The following is a 22,493-nucleotide window of genomic DNA, read 5'->3' as shown; positions in this document are numbered from 1 at the left end:
AATTACTAAAATAATTTACAATAGAACACTAAAATAGTATTATTAACTATATATTAATTAAACAATGATGATGATGATGACCCTACCAACACAATAGAAAAGGCCAAATAATGGAATGGTTAATCAAAACCATAGACTCTGGAACCCAGACCACTCCCATCTCAGCTCTATCACTTACTGGCCATGGGACCTCAGTTAGCAGCCCTGTGGTCTAGCATCCTCTCTTCTGAAATGGATGAATAGTACAACTCACCCCAATGGTTGTTGTCAGAGGATGTGAACACATATGCACATACGCACTCATGTACACACATGCATAAGCATATAGAGGTCAGTTACAACAGAGCCTGGTGTGCTGACTCAAACGTTCTCTCTCCCCCTGCAACACACCCTCACCCAGAGCAGAGAGATTTTAAAATCCACATCTGATCTTCTTGCCCCTTCTTAAAATTCTCAAAGCTTCCACTGTCCCTAGGGTCAAGTAAAGAGCCTTCAGACACAGCATACTGGGTCTTTCACAACTTGATTCCCAGCTATCTTGCCATTCAGACCCTCACACTGAAAGACGTATTGCAGACACAGTGAATTTAATGCCTCCAGTAGCCATCCCCTAATCCTGGGGCCTTGATCCATTTTCCATGCTCACCTCACCCCTCGGTTCACACTCTTCACTAGTTTCTCATCACAACCAGGGGAAAGCCAAAACTCTTAAATGGGTCAGGGCCTGAAACCCACTAACTCAAATTTAGGATCAGTTCCCACATTGCGGGAACTGAGATACTATACATTCATGCATAGGGGAAAGAGTGCTCATAGCCTAAACATTTTGTCCACCAGTGTTTAAGACAATTAAGGCCATAGCAGATGTCCTGACGTCATGGCAGTCACCGGGGAAAATCCGTGTTTAGAGCGAATGGCCCCCTTTTTTGTACACCTCTCTCTTCTGTTTGCTGTAGGAGCAATTTTAATTTATTTTCATGTCAAACAATTGCTTGTCTATTCATGTAACTGTAGAGAGCAGAGAAAGACCCACTTTTCAGAAAACACAGGCCCGGGTATTTTTAAGGACAGTGCTCATTTGATCTCATTATTCTGCCGGTTAATTGACAGGAAAGAGCGTCCTAATTGCTCATTAACTCTGAAGACGTCCCTGGCCTGGTGTCAAGGTCTGGGCTGTCTCGCTGCTGCTGCTGCTCGAGGGGGACAAAGCACGAGGCCCACATAGCAGAAAGACGGTACATATTTCGATTTGGGGTTCAAACTACCCCATTCACAGTACCGTAGAGTTTGGTGGTGACTTATTTTCTCCTTGGGCTAATAAGATGAGCCACACTGCTGATTAAACATTTTGGGGGGCTGCCGGGTTTTTCAGCCACTGCTTATGGAAGTCATTCTTGGCTAGACTGCAACCTGCCAGAAAGGCAACTGATTTTAAAAGCTGGTCGAGAAAGGCATTCTGTGGTGCCACCTAGCCCTGAGCCTACAGGACTGTGATGAGCGAAAGTATAACAATCAAGCCATCGTCACAGGCCCCGTGCAACGACCGGCCGGCCCCTTCCTCACAGCACACAACGAACCCCAGCATCCCACCAACTGGCTCTGCCCATGGACCAGGGGGCCCTGTCTACAGGGATCTGTGATGGATAACACACTGACCTGCTAAGAGTTAGCAAATCATTAGGGCCACCCAGGGGTAGGAAATGTTACCATAAGCTGACAAGTGCCATAGTGTTAAACTTAAGTTCAGAATGGGCCTCGCTGGACCTGCACGTGTCCCACCCAAAAGCACCCTCTGCCCAGCGGTAAAGTACTCGGGGTTTAAAATCTGTCCTTGTCACAGCTCAGTGTGCCAAAAGGGGGCTCTGCTCACTCCCGGGGCGCCGCTTACTTCAAGTGATAATGCAGACAGCAGGTGTTCTCTACATACCACTTTGACAAGACACTCATTAAACACGGAGCTCCCTTAATGCCGATGGGCGTGCTACTTTTTATTTCAGCATCACTCCATCAAAAGCAAACTGTTTCCTTTCAGTCTCACTGAGCTGAAAATAAAGAACTGGGCTTTGGGTTGTTTTTGGTTGGTTTGTACAGCATCCTGAACGCAACAATTCAAGAATCATCCCATCCTGTTTTCTTTCTTTCTTTTTTTTTTTTTTATTAATATATTTTATTGATTTTGTACAGAGAAGAAGGGAGAGAGATAGAGAGTTAGAAACATCGATGAGAGAGAGTCATCGATCAGCTGCCTCTTGCACACCCCCTACTGGGGATATGCCCGCAACCAAGGTACATGCCCTTGACCGGAATTGAACCCGGGACCTTTCAGTCCCCAAGCCGACGCTCTATCCATTGAGCCAAAGCGGTCTCGGCTCATCCTGTTTTCTAATAACACATCTGTATTTTGCAACACAGAAATGCTCCTCCACAGAAAGCGTGCCAGACACCTCCTTTCTGTGGGTCCCAGGCCTCCGAGTTCCAACCACCACACACCACCTTTCATAGAGATAACAGGGGACAGATCTGAAAGGACTGTACTGGATAAACCGCCCAGAGCTTGCAATCCTGTGCACGGTAAGCTAAATAGAGCTGCCTGGTGCCATGGTTCCTAAGTGGCATGCTAAAGCAGCCTCAGGCCAGGACGGGATCATGTGTTCCGAAACCCTAAAGAAGTTTTCACAGTGGCCACGGAGAGCTGGCCCCTCACGACAGGAGCAGTCGGCCTTCTTGCCTGAAATGTGGGGGTCACTTTAGCCTGGAGATAAGAAGGGAATGAAGGGGATAAGCACAAGGAAAAGGGGAGATGGACTCTGGAGAGGGGCTAGTTCAGACACTCAGCTCGGTTCACCATTCTGATCATCCATACGCAGCCTGCAGAGGCTGGAGGTGGATACACTGAGGTACAGCTTTCATTGCATTCCTCCACTGATGCCTTAAATGGGACGGGATTGTGACTCAGGGAAGATCATGGCTAATATTGAATACTAGAGGCCCAGCACACAATTAAATTGTGTGTAGGGTCCCTTAGGCCTAGCCTGCCATCAGGGCCATTATCACCACCCACAACACCTCGCACGCTCCGCGGATGCTGCCGTCGCCCCTTGACACTCCTGGGATGCTGCCAGGACCCCACAATGCTCCCCTGATGCCTGGGGAGGGCTGAGAGGTGCTACATGCACCTCCTGTAACCGGACCTTTGGTCGTTATGGCTTTATGGCTACTGGCCTTTCACAATATATATGCTTAGCAATGCAAGGCTTATTTTAATATATATTTTTTTATTTATATTTATCTATGTGATTTTGCAGAAATCTTAGAAAACAGAGTAAAGCCAAGACAAGAAAATAAAAGTCACAGTAACCTTGTTCCTAGGAAATAAAGATTATTGGCATTGTTAAATATTATCCCAACATTTTTATAGAACATTATTGGTTCAAAAAAAATAAATGAGCATGTGCATAGGAATACTGCTGCAGCCTGCCTCTCATCTGGCACACTCTGAACTCGCCTCTCTTTTTAAAGGCTGAGTATTATTCTATGTCATGATTTATTTAACCCGTCTCCTATCACAGCATGCTGAGGCCATTTCCAATTTTCCCAAAGGATGTGCTTACAATATAATTTTAATCGGCTTAATGTGTATACTAGTCTCACTAACTGCCCAATTCTGGTCCTTTGTTACAACAGAACTGGCTTTACACAACACAGACGTGACACAGGAAGATCTCTGGCCCCTGACTAAGACTCAGAAAGATAAATAGATACATATTATGCATGACTCCTGCATCTGGCTCTCTGTAATGAAGTACAACAGAATTAGAAATAGCTTTGAATCCTTGGAGGACTGCCATGTGATGAAACTAGACCACTCTGAAAGCTACTGTGGTTCTATAATAAATGGAAACCAACATATGACTCTTGATTTTTCTCACCAGCAACACAACACAACGAAATGGATAAGACAATGTGTGCAAGTCTGGATGAGACTGCTTGAAGTGGCAGAGAAGACAACAGTGAGAAGTCTCACGTGAGCAATTCCCACTGGCAGGTGGCTGGAGCCATGGCTCATAACTCCACGGAGTCATGTGTAATAACTCAGCGGAAAAGTCTGATGTCTTAAGGCACACTTACTGTGGGCAAATGTATTCTGATTTTTGTTATGAGTCATTTATTTTCTAAAACTATTGAAGAATAATTGAGTCTTATTTAAATTAACAATGCAAATACCCGTAATTGAAATGTGTCCATAGTAAAGCAATATTTTAGAACTCATATGCTAAAACTTTTGGTAGAAATAAGAAACAGCCCAGTAGGTTACTTAGGATTGTCCGCAGTAAACATTTTTTGGGGGGGAGGGTCTACCCTATGAGGTATCTGCAATTTCCCTGTACAAACTATTTTTAATTCCTGACAGAAATTTTTACTTAAAAAAAAAAAAGGAATTTAGCCAGTCCTATATCCTAGAGAAGACAACAGTGAGGAAAATGCCACTGCTAATACATAGTCTTTCACATTTAGCTGAGACTTATTGTTGCTCCTCCTACCTGAATGTCAGCTACCCAAATTCAGAAAATGCCAGGAAAATAGGCAAGTATGGCCTTCTTTTCCGGTGTTTATCACGTAAGGCTGAGGAACCTTTATTCTGCCAAGGGCCATTTGGATATTTATAACATCATTCTCAGGCCATATAAAATTACCAACTTAAAAATTAGCCTGCTATATTTGGCCAAACATTTAATTAACTCACCCCTAATGCCTTGGCAGGGCCAGACCAAGTGATTTCTCAGGCCTGATATGGACCAAGGGCCAGATGTTCCCCACCCCTGGCTTAGAACACGACCCTGGGCAAGTCACTTAATGTCTCTATACCTCTGTTTCACAATGTGAAATTATAACAATAATCACAAATGCTTATTCTGCAGGATTCTGTGTGGGTATGTGAGCTTCCCTACTACAGTAACCAACAGGAAAGAGGCACTTTATGCTCAATGAGCTAGAAAACATTCCTCCAAAACATTCACAGTGGTTTTTTTTCTTCTTTTTTTCTTTTTTTTTTTCTGTGCCTGTATTACAGGTTGCTGCAAGGGTGCACCTCAAATGTTATGTGATTCTTCTCTGGGTGGTGGGATTATGAATTGTTTTTTGTCTTCTTTTTGTTGATGGACACTTTCCATGGTAACTATAGATTTTTTTTAAGGGATTCAGAACAGGCCTCCCCAATAATTATTACCAAAAATAACATTTTATGTTACATCTATAGGGAAGGACAAACTTCTACCTAATTACTGAGCATTTGCTCTTCTTATCGTCCTGCTATGACCTTCCTCCCTCTGAAGCCCAGGCGCCTTCCCTCATCTTGGCTCAGGTTGTCACACATACTTCATTTCCCTTTCTGTCTCTGCGCCTCTCGTGCATGTATGTGGGTGTCCGACTCTCGTATATACATGGAGTTCTCATACAAACGTATGTAATTAAATTTCTTTCTTTTTGTTTGTTTGCTTTTGTTAATCTGTCTCATTTTGATTTAATTATTAGACCAGCCAGATGGCCTAGAACCATCACTCCCCCATTACTTTTATAACCAAAACAACAAATGCTACCCAAATCTAAAAGACCATAATAAATGAGCTCCAGCACCTATCCTTAGTCTCTGGCCCTCAGCCTAGTACACCTCAGAACATCAACAATTCAGACAGGACTTCCAGAAAAAGAGTTGAGAGCTGTCCATTCCCATGGCAAGACAAAAGCAGAACCACACAGCAATCACAGCACACACCTGGCAGGTGTTAACACACGCACAGCGCCCTCTCTCACAAGGCTGAAGCTCAGGGGCCCTCCTTTCCTCTGTGGGCCTCACCATGAACGATTAAAAGAACATGGACATAATTTATTCCATTTTCTCGAAAGTTCCTACACAATAATAAAGGAACAGGACAAACGCTGCTTTTAGATACCTTGGTGCAGCTTCAGTAAAAAGAAAATGTGCAACTGAGTGGAAACAAATTCTGTCTTTTTGACTTAAAATGTATCTCAGTTGTTCCCATGCACATGCTACCTATAAACAAGATTCAAAGGCATCGTCAAATGATCCGGTAATAACAGAAGAACTAGATATTAATTTGAAACCTAAATACTTTTTTCCGGTTTGGCTTCCTGGTCATTTTGTATCTCAGGACTGTGACACAAGGCTGCAGCCAGTTCCAGTCTGCTGCTGCCGAGGCCCCCACATGGCTCACCGGTGTCCCCAACTGCACAGTGTGGGGAGGGGATGACAACTGCCTGATCCACACTGACAACCGAGTGCAACGGGGCCATTTGCCTTTCAGAAGAGTCTAGGATTAGGAGCAGTTACTCCACGTGTTAGCAAGCAGTTCCAGCTGTAACCAGCACACATGTGCAGGGCTGGCAGACAGAAGCTGAAAAGGACACAGCTTTGTACCCAGCCACCAGCTGAACTTGGTAGCAGGCTATTAAAAAAAAAACACACACAAAAAAAAGCACAAATTATACATGGAAGGATGGAGTGAGGGGTGGGGGGCAGTAAATGCAATGAGCTAACGTTCCTAGCTGGCATCTGCCTTTTGACTCAATGAAAGAGCTGGCCCTTTCCCAAAACTGTTCTATTATTGTGGTATCAGCTGCCTCTTGGACTTGTTTATAAAAGCTGAAACTGCTAACAAAACGAGGCAAGATTTCACTGAGAGTAGTAATGTGCGAGCTCCTTGAAATAATAGGGGTTTTGCTATTTCTTCTACAGAGGCCATCTTGGTACTATTAGTCCCAGCATGAGCCCCAAAATGTGTATGGTCAGATACTGTTAAGAAATATGACAACAGCCAAGCCTAAGGTTAAAAAGGTACTGCCTTGATTCTTTAACTTACTCTTCTAATATATTTAACTGAAGATCAGTTTGAACCTAATTGGTTCTGGATGTTTCTTGCTAAAATGGCATTCTACAAAATGAATTCTGTTAGTTGGCCCTTTCAAATCTCAGTGTGGTTGGTTGACTACTACACTAACTTCTTATTGTAAAAACTGGGAATCAAAGACAAAAAATTAAGCATTTACCCAGCCTTTTTAAAGTGGACTATAGATTCTACCTACATCCTGGGGGAAAGATCTTTATTTTTTAAAAAGCAAATCAAAACCCTAGTAAATAAAAGTACTAGGAATGAGAGATTCCAGACACGGTGAAAAATAAGGGCTGCTCCCAGCTTCCACTGGGGATGGAGAAAGCTGAGAAAGCATCACTCCCATCCTCATAATAAACATAAAGGCTGGACATTCTGGAAATAACTAACTTTTTCTGAACCCAGCAGAGAGCTGAGACATAGGGCACCCAACTGAACGGAAGTCTAAAATGGTAGAGGGGCTCTTGCTCACCTAGAAGACACTGCTGGCACCAACAAGATGTTAGCCAAAACTGTTAGCAAATAGCTCAAGTGTGAGCTAGCAAGAAAACAGAATCTATTCATAGATTACAAAACACAGAATATATTGGGGGCTGCAATATAAAGGAATTCACACCCACTTTCAGCTCTTCTCAGGACCTCACAGGGTCCTCACCTAAGATATGGGTAAGAGTCTAGAGGAACTCTTCCTGGGGAGAGAAATCAGCCACTACAGGGAAGGTTTATATCCAGGGCAGCCTAGATCCTTCTCCAGGCCTCCCTATGGCACAGAATCCTTAAAGGACTGGAGAAAGGCTAAACAAAACAAAACACATTCTCTACCGCGAAGAAGGGACAGGAACACTGAGAAGGCTACACCTCCAAACCAGAAACAGTTATGCCTCAGACTAAGAGTTAATGTTGAATCACTGTGTTCTTCTACTGGAAACTAATATAATATTGTTTGCCAACTATGATTCAATGTTTTTAAGCAAGGCTTATTCTATATAGAAAGAAAACATAAATATTGGATGTGGTGGGGAATGAAAACATACCCCTACTTGCCTCCCACTACCAGACTAAAAAGTAGGGTGGACCCCTGGGCGACAACAAGAATGGACAGAGAAGCTGGCCAAGTTCCGGTGCGAAGTAAAGGCATGGAATTGAAATGCAGGTAGATGCTCAGGTAACTCGGCCCCCACCCAAAAACAAGGTCACACAAGAGGAACCCTTGGTGCACTGAGGGTACCCTGAGCAACAATATATGTTCAGTATCACTCCAGGGAATTCTGTGTAAGTAAAAAATACAGCATTCAGCAGAACAAGTAGACAGGCAATCAGTAGGATACAGAAGACCTGAGCAATGCCATCGGCTCAGTTAATTTTATGATCACTTGTAGAACAGTCGCCCAGCTAGAGCAGAACACAGGTTCTGTTCAGGTGCCTACAGCATTGCCATCAGGAGGGACCATAAAACATCCCAACCAGGTGATATTCCTCCTGGGGTACAAACCCGCTTCAACTCTGAAAATCAAAATAATTGAGTATGTCAAAAGACCAAAGAAGAAAAAGTATATGATCATTTCAAAAATATAGAACTTTTCTTACAAGCACTATTTATAATGTATCATAGTTCTCTGTCCACAAATAAAGAGATTCTTAAGTATACATTTAAGAATAAATACAAAGGACAACATGTTCAAAATTCAGTGGTGTGAAAATATGATTTCATTAGAAAATATGATTACAATATTATTACAATATAATATTGAATGAAAAAAAAGTAAGGTATAAAATAGTTTGTACTATATGGTCAGAATTTTATAAAATATACTCAAACCAAATATTTTTTCCACAGAGAAAAGGACTAAAATATAATACAGGTCTTTCAAAAATGTCTCCTTGATGTCTCATTCTTAAGACAATCACAAAGCGTTTTAAGAAAAAGAAAGTTGAAATTAATATAGTAAACAATTTGTAACACGTTGCTGTCACCAATTACTATATAATGTACTTCAAGAAGTCTCTTTCAACCAGTTTCTTTGGAATAGATGCCTATACTCCTAAAATCATCTACTGAAAATAAAGTTCTGTGGTCAAACATGTTGTGGAAGCATTACTTATAAAATTGGCATCTTGATTACAGAGCTAATTTGGATCGTCTGTATACGAGTGTTAATCAGGATCTTCAAGGAGGTATAGTTTGCAGAGTTTCCCAAATTCATGTGAGTGTAGAACTTGTGGAGGGAGGAGCAAGAGAGAGAATAAGGCAAAGAGAGAGGAGAAAGTTGTTTTGGCTGACCTGTGAAAGCAGATTACCAATATCATATTATTTTGCTTCTAAATACTTCAATGTGTTCCTCCCAGGAATAAAGGGCGTTCTGCTACTTAACCACAATATCACTGTCACATCAAAGAAAGCTAGATTATTTCCCGAATAGTATCTAATATCTAGTCCAAATACAAAAGTCCCCAGTTTTCTTTAAAAAATGTCTTTTATAGCCAGTTTTTCAAGGTTCTCATGTTACATTTGATTACTTCCTTTTAATAGAAAACCACATCCTGCTCTTTTCATGACATTTTCCCCCAGGAGACTAGCCTCATTGAATTGTAGAAATCTCACGTTCTGCCTGGTTATTTCTCAATGGCATTATTCAGCTTGTTCTGCTAGTCCCTGCATTTCCTATGTAGCGACACTCACATTTGATGACTTAATTAGGGTCAGTGTAAACATTTTTAGCAATAGGTGGTGCTGCATTGCTCATCCTGCATCATATAAAGAGACACACGATGTCAGGTCATCCCACCGGTTTTTTACAATTTCTTGACTTTAATGTCACAGCGCTGAGTGCAGCAGGCCTATAAAAAGACCCACTACAACAACACATACATAGTCTGGCACCTCAGGAGCCTAGGTTGCTTGGAATACGGCATCACACCCCATTCTCTGTAATCACAACATGCACACATTTTTCCATCTACATATCCTTTTCACAAACTATTTAAAGTTTCCTTTGTTAGGCCATCTCCCCAGGTGAGGTATGATTTAAAGGAAGTGAAGAGTACAAGATCCCTACCTCGGTCCCAGAGGCTGTCTCTCAGTGCTCTCTCCAGCTGTTCCTCCTCACTCAGTCCTCCTGTGTAGGCATCATAGTTCCTGGATGCGTCTTCCTGGTAACGTGGCCTGGCATATGGGTAATAATCCTGAGATCCAGAGTAGCCTACAGGCACAATGAAAAAGTTATAGAACACTGTCTTGGAGTGTTTTTTCAAATGTCCTATTTTGTAAGCAGAGACATTAAAACAATTCATGTCATTATTCTGAGTATAATAATAATCCTCAAAATAAGAGAAGATGACAACTGGAGAATTCCTCCATGAGGGTGGGCAACAATTGTCTTGTCACTGTAGTATCCATAAAGCTCAACATGGGGCTAGACATGAGCAAGTCCTAGTGTGTTGAAGAGGAACAAGGTATTAATTTAGAAGGCAGTCAGTGGTACTGGAGAGGGGACCCAAATGGGCTAATGACATATAAACTAAATATCTCGGTTTAGAGCTATTTAATACTTGGTGAATTTTCAGTGAGGTCCTGATTGGAGTCAAGGGAATGATTAAAATGATAGTTGATAAAGCCTTACTGTCCAGTGGTCCCATGTAATGAGTGACAAATCAAAAGTTAATACACATACTACAGGTTTCTGTGTTGTAATACATATGTTGAAATATATAAGCCAATGTGTGATTAGAATTTTATATCAGAGATCATAGTTTGTATTAACAGTACTTTTAAGAAATCAGTTACTAGATAAAATGAGAGAAAAGACAAATGTTAATTACAGAGCAAAGTTCACTTCTGCAAGGAATTCCCATCACTCTTTTAAAGTCAGTTTGAGTTTACTCTTTATATCTTCTTTAATCTCCCACTTTTATGGAATTTGCTTGGAAGAGATTTTTTTTCCCCTATAGCAAATTACCTGTCTAATTCTGGTGTAGTGAGAGATAAGTAATAGTCCTTTTAATATATTTCCTCCTTTTATACTCTTTGAAGACAATGTTTCAAATGTTTAATTTGTATGCTTTTTGTTGTTGATGAAAATTCCTACCCATTACTGTGAATCTTGTGTCATATATCTCCTTATCAACCAACACTACTTGTCTGGGTTTAAGCTTCTTATTTTTTAAAAAATATATATATTTTATTGATTTTTTTTTTTTTACGGAAAAGAAGAAAGAGGGATAGAGAATTAGAAACATCGATAAGAGAGAAACATCGATGAGCTACCTCCTGCACATCTCCTACTGTGTGCCTGCAACCAAGGTACATGCCCTTGACTGGAATTGAACCTGGGACCTTTCAGTCCGAAGGCCAGTGCTCTAGCCAATTAGCCAAACTGGTTAGGGCTAGGTTTAAGCTTCTTATTGCTTTAATAAGACAATGGGGGGGCAGGGGGGGGGGAAGGAGGGGAAGGAGAACTCACAATCAAGCCAAAAAGAGGAACATTGTAGGGTAGATTCTAGTCATATTCAGAATTTTTAATAATTGGTCCTGAAACTATTTTAAAATTTACGTTTTGTTTTGGTTATGAACAAAAGGCTTTTCTAACATATAAGATGGGGGAGGGGGCGCAGATTAGCTATTTCCCATAAGAATTTTTAGGCACTCTAAAAGTCTTTACTTTCATATAAACACTGAAATGACAATAAAACACACTAATCTAGTTTCAGCTGACATTCTAATGTAATTATATATATTATAAAAATATTTGTCATATAAAGTATTTATATCTATTGTTTATGTGCAACAGCAGCTTTATTGAGATATGACATCTTATACAATTCATCATTTAAAGTATATAAATCAGTGGCCTTCATCACCATAATCAATTTTAGAACATTTTTATCACCCCCCAAAAGATATCACCCCCTTTAGATACCACCTCCTCCAGGCCTCCCAGCCCTAAGTAACCACTAATATACTTTCTGTTTCTATATGTGTGCCTATTTATTTCACTTAGCATATTGTTTTCAAGGTTCACTCATGTTGTAGCATAAATTAGTACTTTATTCATTTTCATGGCCCAGTGATATTCCATTGTATGAATATACATTAAGTTCATTCATTCATCAGCTGGTAAAGATTTGGGTTATTTCTACTTTTTAACTATTGTGAGTAATGCTGCTATAAACACTTGTGTACAAGTTATTGTGTGGACACACGTTTTCACTTCTCTTGGTTACAAACCTAGAAGTGAAATTATTGGGTCACACAGCAGTTCTGTTTAACCACTCAAAACTCACGAAATGTTTTCCAAAGTGGTTGCACCATTTTACATTCACACAGAAATGTAGATGGATTCAGAATTCTCCCCATCCTTGTCAACACATGTTATAATTTGTCTTTTTAATTATGGCCATCCTAGTGGGTATTAAATGGTTTTTATATTAATGATGTGGAACATCTTTGCCTGTGCTTATTGATCATTTGTGCATCTTCTTTAGAGAAATGTCCATCCAGAACCTTTGTCTACTTTTACTGATTACTTGGTAATACAGTACATTACTGAAAGTCCTTGAAAGCACAAAAATGAATGACTTAAATAAAAATTAAACAAAATAGCTCAGGACTTTGGGAAGGAGCTAATTCTGACAAGCCTTGCTAATTTCCGCCAATAACCCAACTTCTACATTCTCTCACACGTTTCTCATGTAAAAATATAAACATTGTAATATCTAAAACAGAAGGATATAAGTAAATTTCCAAAATCCTCACAATGGCTTAGGGCTGAAGTGGGATTTGGACACATTTTTAAATATGGATGCCCTTCCTCATTGGTCTCTACTCAATAGAGCTATTAAAAACATTCAGCTCCCACTGCTATGGGAAACACCCATCAGTGATTTTCATATCCTGAGAGGAAGGAGTGTGGCACAGCTACAAATCTTGCTTTTATACTTCACACACACACACAACTTCACATAAGGACAAAGGTCAAAACACAAATAATATATCCACTTCACAAAGAACAAAAGAGGGGCATTCTAAAACATACTAGAATATTTATGGATAAGTCACTGAATAGCATGGGATACTTCAGCAATCCCGAATAAGAGACTGTCCAATTCCTCAAGAGTGCCAATTATTTTAATGCAACAAAAATGCATGTTGGGCACTTTCCCGTATGGCTTATTACCACTTTCAAACCCCTGTGGAAAGTCATTCTGTTACAGAAAGTCTAAGCAGCATTTCTATCTATTTATCTTTGAACACGTTCAGCTAATTCAAAATCCAAATTAACTCAAAAGCACGATTATTCAACCTATCAGATACCAGAAATACCACACATATCTATAGAGTTTTAATTTCCAGGCAAGTTTCATATAATTTGAGGCAACATTTTTCAAGTTGTTTCCTTAAAAAAAAACAAAAACCCACACACCAGCCTTAATGAAATAAAGCCTACAACTCTAAACATCTGAATATTATAAAATCTAATTTGGTACTACTCAGACAAAACATGGGGAGAAGGAAAGAGAAAGTTTTAGTGCCTCAAGTCAAAAAGATTTGTGTGGTTAAAGGTTCTATATCATCAGTCATAAATCATCAACAAGAACAAAAATCTCATCCATGTCCATTATAATGAGAACAGGTCTCCTAGGACCATAAATTTTCTACAGCTGTTCCGCTGGCCCAATCAGACATTTTTAAGTCTTCATAATAAACATGGCTGGAAAAACCTAACAATCAAACACTTACGATGAATAAGTTTAAATTATATCCTGCGATGAATACTAGTTTAATATTCCTTTGTAGCTACAGACTTTGGCTCTGCAGGAAAAGAAATTCTGGTTATCGTTATTTCATTAACTACTCCTCCATCTGTTCCTTATACACATACCAGAACTTCTGGCAAAAGAGATCAAGAAACACCACCAAGATTAAAAAAATTGGTAGCAGCTTTTTAAACATTCATGAGGTTCTTTGACCTGCAAAGACTTTTGCAGCTAAGGAGAGCCATAGTTAGAATAAATCATTACTTATAGGAGATACATATGCTCTCTTAAAAGTTCCCTCGATGACCATTAGCCCAGCCACCTGGCCTTAGGGAGCTTTGCCTTTGAAGAAACCCAACCCTTAAAGGAAGAAGTACAAATATGGCAATCACAGCGGTAAGAAGAACAGTAAAGGGGGCTTTTTGTTTTTGCCTTTAATTCCCTAGTCTGTGTGTCTGCTGTACTTACGCCTCTTCCATATGTAGCAAGAAATAAGGAAGCCCACCCCACCTCCCTGTAAATAAGTGCAATAAAAAGGGGAGGAAAAGACAATAAGGAGGACTGCTCTGTTTTGTAAGATTAAATCAGCAGAATGCCAGGGGCTAGGAATCAGTAGCCGACATTTTCAGTCCTGGTTCTATCACTAACAACCTGTTTGACTTCAGCCCAATTACTTAACATTTACAAGCCATCACACAAGGTCAGGACTAAGTAATCTAAGCTAGTTTAAGCCATGTCTGTGTAAAGATATGTTCTTATTCTTTTTGTCCAGAGGAACATTCCTGTTTCTTTGGGGAATTTAAAAAAAATGAACCAAGAGAGAAGCCCTCTTTCCTCTAGCAACATCAAGGTGGTAGTGGCCATGTGGCCTGTCCAAGGGAGGGAATAGTCACTGGGAAGAGAGAAACCACCATGGGAGGTACAACCAAAGTGGTCTTCCTGTCCAACCCAGTTCTTCTTAGTCATATAAGTCAACTAAACCCTACTGTACTTAACTCGGTGCAGACTGTTCTCCACAGCCAACTACCACAGGACCCAATGCTCTTCCAAATGGCTCTACAGTTGACCCTTGAACAATGTTCAGGTTAGGGACACTGACTGCCCCCTCCCCCACTGTATTAAAAAATATGCATATGACCTTTGACTCCCCCAAAATATAACTACTAATAGCCTTCTACTGACCAGAAGCTTCCGTTAACATAAAAAGTTAATTAACACACATTTTGGGTGTTATATGTGTTATATACTGTATTTTTACAATAAACTAAGTTAGAGAGAAGAAAAAATTAACAAAGAGAAAATACATTTATAGTACTGTTTATTAAAAAATCCACATATAAATGGACTTACGCAGTTCATACCTATGCTAGTCAAAAGCCAACTGTATCTAGTAACTGTGTCGATCACTAATCATTACGCTTCCTCAGTCTTCAGGTGGGTCCACAGACAGTGGCAGGTGAGCTGACACTGCCCAGCAACTGTCCCTCTCCGGCATGGAAGCCCCGTTGCTAGGATGTTAACTGTACACATCACTAGCCCGGGATTGGCGCGGCAGCAGTCTCCACCTCTGTGCTCCCCACACCTAGGTAACCCCCCATCTGGTAAGCCTATGCTTTTCCATACTGATCCCCTTAGAGTCATCTAGAAAGCTTTTTAAAAAAGAGTCCAAGTCCCTGTCTCCACCCCTATTCAGACTTAGCTGGTGTGGGTGAATTCGAGGCATGGATATGTTGTACCAGCTCCTCAGCTGATTCGTACAGACAGCCGGGACTGATACTCATAATCCCAGTCTTTAGAACTACATCAAAAACATAGCTTGAATGTAATTCCAATAGAACCACTCTTCTGATTGAATCCTTCAGTGGCATCCCAGCACGTTCTGGATAATTCCAAACAGGTCTTTTCATAAAGGCCTGGAGCCCTTCTGCCATGGCTTTCCTTAACTTCTCCTCATTGATGGAGACGCAGCCTTCCTCCGGGTAACCTCCAGGAACTCAAATCCCTGCTTCCCCCCAGGGCCGAGCACTCAATACACTAGGTTCCAGGTGCTGGATGGGCTTCTCCAGCCACGGGGGAGGAACAGGGCTGCACTAGCTCAAGTCCATGCTCAAGTAGGAGACTGGGGAAGATACACAAAACAAATGTTTCCAGGCTGCACACAGGCAGCACAAGATTTTGAACCTTTAGAGAAAGGAAGTAAAGGAAATGGGCCTGAGGCACTGTCCAGACAGCAGTAACAGGGATGGGGAACACAAGCAGCCACAGCAGGCCCTTGTATTGCGTAGGAATTTACAGGACCACATTATAGCCAAGGAGAAAACTGTATGTCAGAGAAACATCTAGAAATACGCATGGAGCCCCCCTGAGACTTGCTGACTATTATGCCACGTGTGCACAGGTGAACTTTCACCAGACCATTCAGGAGAGATCCCAGAACAGACACCTCAATAGTAGTGCAGAAATAGCCCTAAAAATTTACTTTAGATCCACCTTAAATAATTTTAAAACAAGCCCCAGAAGGAACAAACTAGTCATCACAGAACTTAACGGGATGCCAGACAAAGTCCTTCTTCTTAGAAGAAGGTAAACTCCAGCGCTCAGCATCACACCATATGGAATGTGTAGCTTCCAATCACATCTTATTAGATATGCAAAAACTGTGACCCACATCCGGGAGAAAAATCAACCTAATAAAACAGATATAAAATATCCTATACAGAGAGGACATAATTAGCAATCAGGGATTTCGAAGACAGTTACTGCATCTATGCTCATGACTGAAAGAAAAACAGGAATATCATGCGGAGAGAATGGGAGGCTATGAGCCAGGGGTCCAAAAGCCACAATGTGTGGTTCCCTATCAACCCCCTGACCACTTTTGTAAATAGGATATTACTGGGACACGGCTACAGCATTTGTTTTATTAATTATCTACGGCTGCTACAGGAGCAAGCTGACTAATTGTGACAGTGACCATATGGCCAATAGGGCCGTTAGAACCCAAGACATTAGCTACCTGGCCCTTCACACAGAAGACTGCAGGCCCTAGAGCACAGGTGTCAAACACAAGGCCCTCGGGCCAAATCCGTCCCGCCAGGCCTTGCAATGTGGCCCGCACCGCGCTGTCATCACTGCACTCCGCTGCGTTTCCATCACAATGACAGTTTATGACTGTTCAGTAAACCATTCGGCCCGCGATTTAGGCTGGATTTTAGATTTTGGCCCCTTCTCTGATTGAGTTCGACACCCCTACCCCAGAGTTAAGCTATAATAGTTTCCAATGGGCACGATTACAAGACACCCAGTGCTTCTGTGGCCTCTGGCTTCTTTAAGACCTGCTGCCGCTACTGGTCCAGGATATTACCAAGAGGCCTCCCCAGACTGGCCCGTCAGGGCCTTAGCCTAAAGCAGGTCACATGCTTTAACCAGAAGTCCTTTTTACCTATTTACACAGACAGAGAAAAGTCCCATGGTATTACTATCAGAGGAATGTCTATCTTAGGATAAGCATGATTCTTCCTGAATATGCAGTGTGGGTGGATTAGTGAGAATTGTGAAACTAACTTCTCATACTTAGCAAGCGGTATGTTCTCTTATTCTGAGAATAAAGAGTAGCAGTGTAGAAATAGCCCTGGTCTAGTATGAATCTTATCATGTCTGAGAAATATCATATTAATTGTTCAATATTTTCATGTCATTATCTCCTTTCCTGGTCTTCCTTACCAACTGACACAGGCTACCCCTCAATCAAGCTTTCAGGCATGTTAGAGGCACAATTACATAACATGTGAACTCCACAACAGCATAAACTAGCATTGCCTTAAAGTGTCTCCACAGTGGCGAACACTATAATTTTTAAATTATGAATTAAATAAAATAAAGTGCTTACCTGAATTATTAAAGTAGTATTGCTGTCCTGTGTAGCCATTATTGGAGGAAAAAATGCCTAAATATAAAGAAAACGGACATTTTAATAGTAGCCATAAGGCTTTTTTTTTTTGAGGTATAACTAACAAATGAAAAATTGTATATATTTAAGTTGTGCAATGTGATCTTTAAAGCTGTACACGTGATGACTTAATATACATATAGATTATGAAATGACTGCCACAATTAATAAAACAATCACCTCCCAGTTACCATATTCTGTGTTTGTGTGATAATTCTTAAGGTTTACTCTCTCAGTAAATGTCAAGTATGTAACACAGTATTAACTATAATCACCATGCTGTACATTAGATCCTCAGAGCACACCCATCGTATAGCTGGAAGCTATACCCTTTGACCAATATCTCCCTGCTTCCCCCAGTCTCTGGCTACCACTGTTCTACTCTCTGGTTTAGATTCCATATACAAGTGAGATAATACAATATTTGTCTTTCTCTTTCTGGCTTAATTCACTTGGTGTAAAGACATCACCTTCCTCTATTTTGTTGCAAATAGCAGGATTTCCTTCTTGGATGCTTGTATAATATTTCACTGTGTAGAGATGTATCCTTGTGATGTAAAGTTGTATCATTGTGTGTATATATATCATACATATGTGAGATATCTATGTCTCTATCTACCTATTATAATTGCGGGAAAAATCATCTTTACATACAAAATACTTGCCTACATTTTGTAATGTGTGCAAAAAGCATTACTAACCACTGAATCTTCAGACACACACAGAAAAAATGAAACAAAACAAACTCCTGAGAATAATTTTTTTTTCTTTTATCTGTATTGACAGTATTTGGGCAATAAAGCTCATTACTAGTTTTCCATTATTAAGTTGCATCAAAAAATATAATAAAAGTGGACTTTAATGAAGCTCCCACTGCCTCCTCCAAGCACATCACTGGAAACACAGTCATGAACAAATGTAGAAAAATGCTTAGATGCATCTGCTTAGCTGCAACACAGCCTGTAAAAATCATCCAGAAGCGAACACGGCCTGCTAATAGAGGCAACAGTGCGAGGCCCAGAAAGCTCTCTGATGCCATGAATATTATATGGTTCTCAAGAACACCAGCCATCGCCACAAACTGTGAAAACAAATTATTTGTGGTTCAAGAAAAGGTAAAATAGTCTCCGAAGATTTCCCATGAATAAAAGATGAAATACTGGAACTCATAAGGCCTTTAAAAAAAGTGTTTGCAAAATAGCGTCCTTAAAAGCCATAACCAATATAGATTTTAAATTGAGGCCTAAAAGAATTCATATATTTCTAAATAAAATAAAGTCTTTTCATTGAGCATCAATTTGAAGGAAACAAAAAGAAAAAAGAAATTGTTAAAGCAGGAGCCACGCTGTAAGCAATAGCAGTCCTGGTTTGGCCGCGCGTGAATATGTCTCTCCCGCCAGGACCTAGTGGTCACTCTGAATTCTTTGCACTTCAGTACAGATTCTTCTTTGTCAAGTTTTTGCCTTGCACATGCGTGAAGTCATGGAATATTGTAGAAGAATGCATTACTTTAAACCTACATTCGTTCTCTGCATTTTCAAGAAAACCATGGTTTTCCGTGAGTAGCATTAGTGTTGAGGGTGTACATAGAAACCACTCTCTGTGCATAGGAAAGCCTCGGGTTTAGAATGAGAGTTTGCAGCCTCTCTGGAGTGATGTGAGGAGCTGTATCAGCTCCTATGCTTCTTGTTGTAAGAAGAGACTATTGGGAATTCCTAAGCAGACCCACGGGGTAACTTGGGGTTGCTTCCATCCCTAGTAAGATGAAGATGACCTTCCAGTGGGCCATGCGAAGAAGTTTTGTTCTGTACCTGCACATGTTTCCATGATTTTCTTCAGAGGCCCGTGAGTGTACATGAGTCCAACGAGGATCCCGGCCAGATGCCCGGCGAAGGAGGTCCTAGGGGAGAAGGAGACCCTCTGTGAGTGTGCGCTCTGCCCCTGATTACAGGCAGCCCGCCTTCCCGCTAGTCCGGAGCGTGTCAATTAGTCTCAGTTCCACACCATGTCTTTTATGCTGAGCAGCACGGCACTCAGTCCAAAGAACATTTCCTACCTTAAGAGGGGGAGAAGGGCATGAATAACAACCACCACATGTTTAAAATTCAATCTCCCTCCCTGACCAGGAGAAGTGGGCTGGCTCCTTCAGGGCAGTGGAAGCGTTTTGTCAAGGCAACCCATTAGATTTCTTCCAGTTTTTCTCTGCGGCTCTTATCACAAAATGTAAATGACAAATTTTCTCTGAATTAACTCTTGGATCATGCAGCCATGGTGAGGGCGGTATCTACCTGTGTTCGCAGAGCGCTGCGTTTTTATACATCACTGACCAGTGAAGCCAAGAGCAAGAGACACTTGATGGATGAGATGGAGTTGTCCACACGCCCACCCCAAAGTCACCTCCCTCTAATGTCGTCTTCTTATGTCACTCAGCGAAAAGACACATGAGTGCAAACTTTAAACTCGAAAGATGAGTTAGTGCATTAAATTGGCTCAGCTCTTCTTAGGATAGCATCTAACACTGACAATCTCATATACATATGAAGTCAGGGCAAGCCCCAGCTAAGTATGTGTGAACAAACAGAAGAACAAATGAAAGAGAACTGGCCAGCAGGTCTCCTTGCCTCCAGCTCTTGCTCATACCACATCCTACAAACACTGCCATCAGTGGCCCTTCTGAAACGGAGGGCAAGTCATGTCCATGCCTCTTGAAACTCAGACTTCTCTGCAACTTTCAATCACAGCCCTCCGAAACTTGGCCTTGTCCATCCTATCCCTTTCCTCCACCTTCACTGTCTGCTAAATCCATCCCTCTAGCCACACCTAGACCCTCCAAGCACTGACCAGGGACTACAAGGCTAAGCCAAACAGCACCCCTGCCATAAACCAGGCCCCAGATGGAGAATGGTTCTTTCCTCCACCGCCTTCCTTTCTATAGAACAGATCCAGCCTTCAGGGGAGCAAACAGGTTTACATGTTTTCCTGTCTGTCTCTCTCTCCCATAAATGCCGAGGACAGTCTTATTCATCTGTATGCTAAACTAAATGGTAAGAGAAACCCAACAACCAAAAAAGGTCAAGTAGGTGAATGCACTTCCCTGGCTTGGGGAAAAGGCCCCTCACTCCCAGAAGAGGGGCACCTAAGGGTTATCAAGGAGCCAATGTAAGCTCCGGGAGCACCGTGATTTCTGTGATTTTCACATACCTATCACACACACACCTAGGACAGTGCTTGGCACAGGACAGCATTCTAGTACGTGTTGAATGAATGGCGTGAGTTTCCCAAGATGACTAACCAGCAGGCAAGTTAAAAACACCAGATCTGCAACTTAGAAGGCTCGTTGAGCCATAGCAGTGACAAGGCTGAGGTTCACACACAAGACCTATCGATAGAATCAAAACCATACACCATCTACCACAGCAGAACTGACAGAGGAAAGGAGTCCTGGGGTACAGCCAAGGCAGCAACAAGTACTTTCCATTGTCTCAGGGCTAGTAGAATCCCAGAGAGAAGAACAGGCAGAGAAAAGAGGAAAGGAAGCCTTCTGTAGACAGGATGGCACAGGCCAATTCAAACACACCATTGCCCAATTCCTGCATATGCCACACACACCGAAAGCTATGAGCACACATGCACGTGCACACACACACACACACGTGTACACAAACTACACACACAAGCATTCCTTCAGGAGAGCTATTATTTTCATCAAATATATTTCATCAAATATACCTCCTAGGATGTGTAACCTGATAATAAAAATATGAGATCAGACACTTGGTTTCCCATTTCCAGAGAAGAATAGCATGAACTATGCTTCTGTTTAGCTTTTCCAAAAAACAAAACAAAATAGAGCTTATTTTATTCTACTTTTAGGCTAAATCATACATTCCAACTAGTTCTAAGAATGGCAAAGAAACTGGTAGTTTGAGGGATACAAGAAAAAATAAAAGGCTATAATCAATTTGAAAAGAATAAAAGAACATCGATATTTTTTAAACTTTCTAAACCAATCTCTATGGTGAATCATATAGTTCTAAAAATAACATAGAAGAAAATTTCATTTTAAAACCCCAACCTATCAAACAATCAATCTTGAATTTCATTTACAATTTAGAATATGATACAGTTCAATGAATTTTTTCATCTCTCTACAAGGGTTTGAAAAAGTTTTAGCTGTAATCTAATTGTCCTACTGTAATTGCAAATAACTAGGAAAAGGAGGCTGACAGGCCAGATACCATATTGCATTATCCTACAATATTCATCATTTGTCACAAAAGTCCCTTCTCAAAACTCTAGTTGTCTGTATTTCATGCTGTTACTATTGTAATTAGCTTGTTAATAATTAAAAAAAAAAAAAAAAAGCAAAAGGGAGGCCAGACATTATAAGCATGGCCATCTGGGCAGCTTCACAGGAAGCTGCAACTTTGCCCAGATCCACTTCCTGAAGATCTCTGGGGGAAGGGGACCAACAACAGGAAGATGGATGTATGCAAGGTAAAGTCAGGTGACATAGGGAAGGTGCCTGTCAATCTAACCTGGAAACAAAGATCATTGGCTGAGGGGTGGAGTCAATGCAAATTTATGAAATTTGGGAATATATAATCCACAGACAAAGGAATTCTCTCTCTTTTTTATTCCTCTTACTTTTCTCCTGCTTCCATGCACTCGCCTGTGTTTCCTCCATAGCCATGTGGCTCTAGAAGTCACATGACCCATGACCCATACAATGAGCTATCGCTGGGAACACAAACTAAGCTAGCCTGATATAGGACTGGACTGTACAACACAGAAGGAAACTAGGCATTGGCTTTAATCCTGGCTCTGCTGAAGACAAAGCTGGACTTCTCCCATGGAGGGACAGAGGAAGAAGAGACCTTGGA

At 41.1% G+C, this 22,493-nt stretch overlaps 1 protein-coding gene across 2 annotated transcripts in view; it reads right to left on the bottom strand.

Moving 5' to 3' along the window:
- Positions 1-22,493, bottom strand: part of RHBDD1 (rhomboid domain containing 1) — a 95,058-nt gene that overhangs the window by 23,914 nt on the left and 48,651 nt on the right. For both annotated transcript variants that reach the window (XM_036421730.2, XM_045575319.1), the window contains exons 4-6: positions 19,422-19,510; positions 17,551-17,607; positions 9,965-10,108 (exon numbers count right to left, since the gene is read on the bottom strand). In XM_036421730.2, the coding sequence (XP_036277623.1) occupies positions 9,965-10,108; positions 17,551-17,607; positions 19,422-19,510 (290 nt within the window). The remainder of the gene's footprint in view (positions 1-9,964; positions 10,109-17,550; positions 17,608-19,421; positions 19,511-22,493) is intronic.

This window comes from Pipistrellus kuhlii, unplaced genomic scaffold (assembly GCF_014108245.1).
Source record: "Pipistrellus kuhlii isolate mPipKuh1 unplaced genomic scaffold, mPipKuh1.p scaffold_m20_p_7, whole genome shotgun sequence".
Classification (NCBI taxonomy): domain Eukaryota; kingdom Metazoa; phylum Chordata; class Mammalia; order Chiroptera; family Vespertilionidae; genus Pipistrellus; species Pipistrellus kuhlii.
Note: the sequence above shows the minus strand (reverse complement) of the source record. Positions and strands in the feature narration are given on the sequence as shown.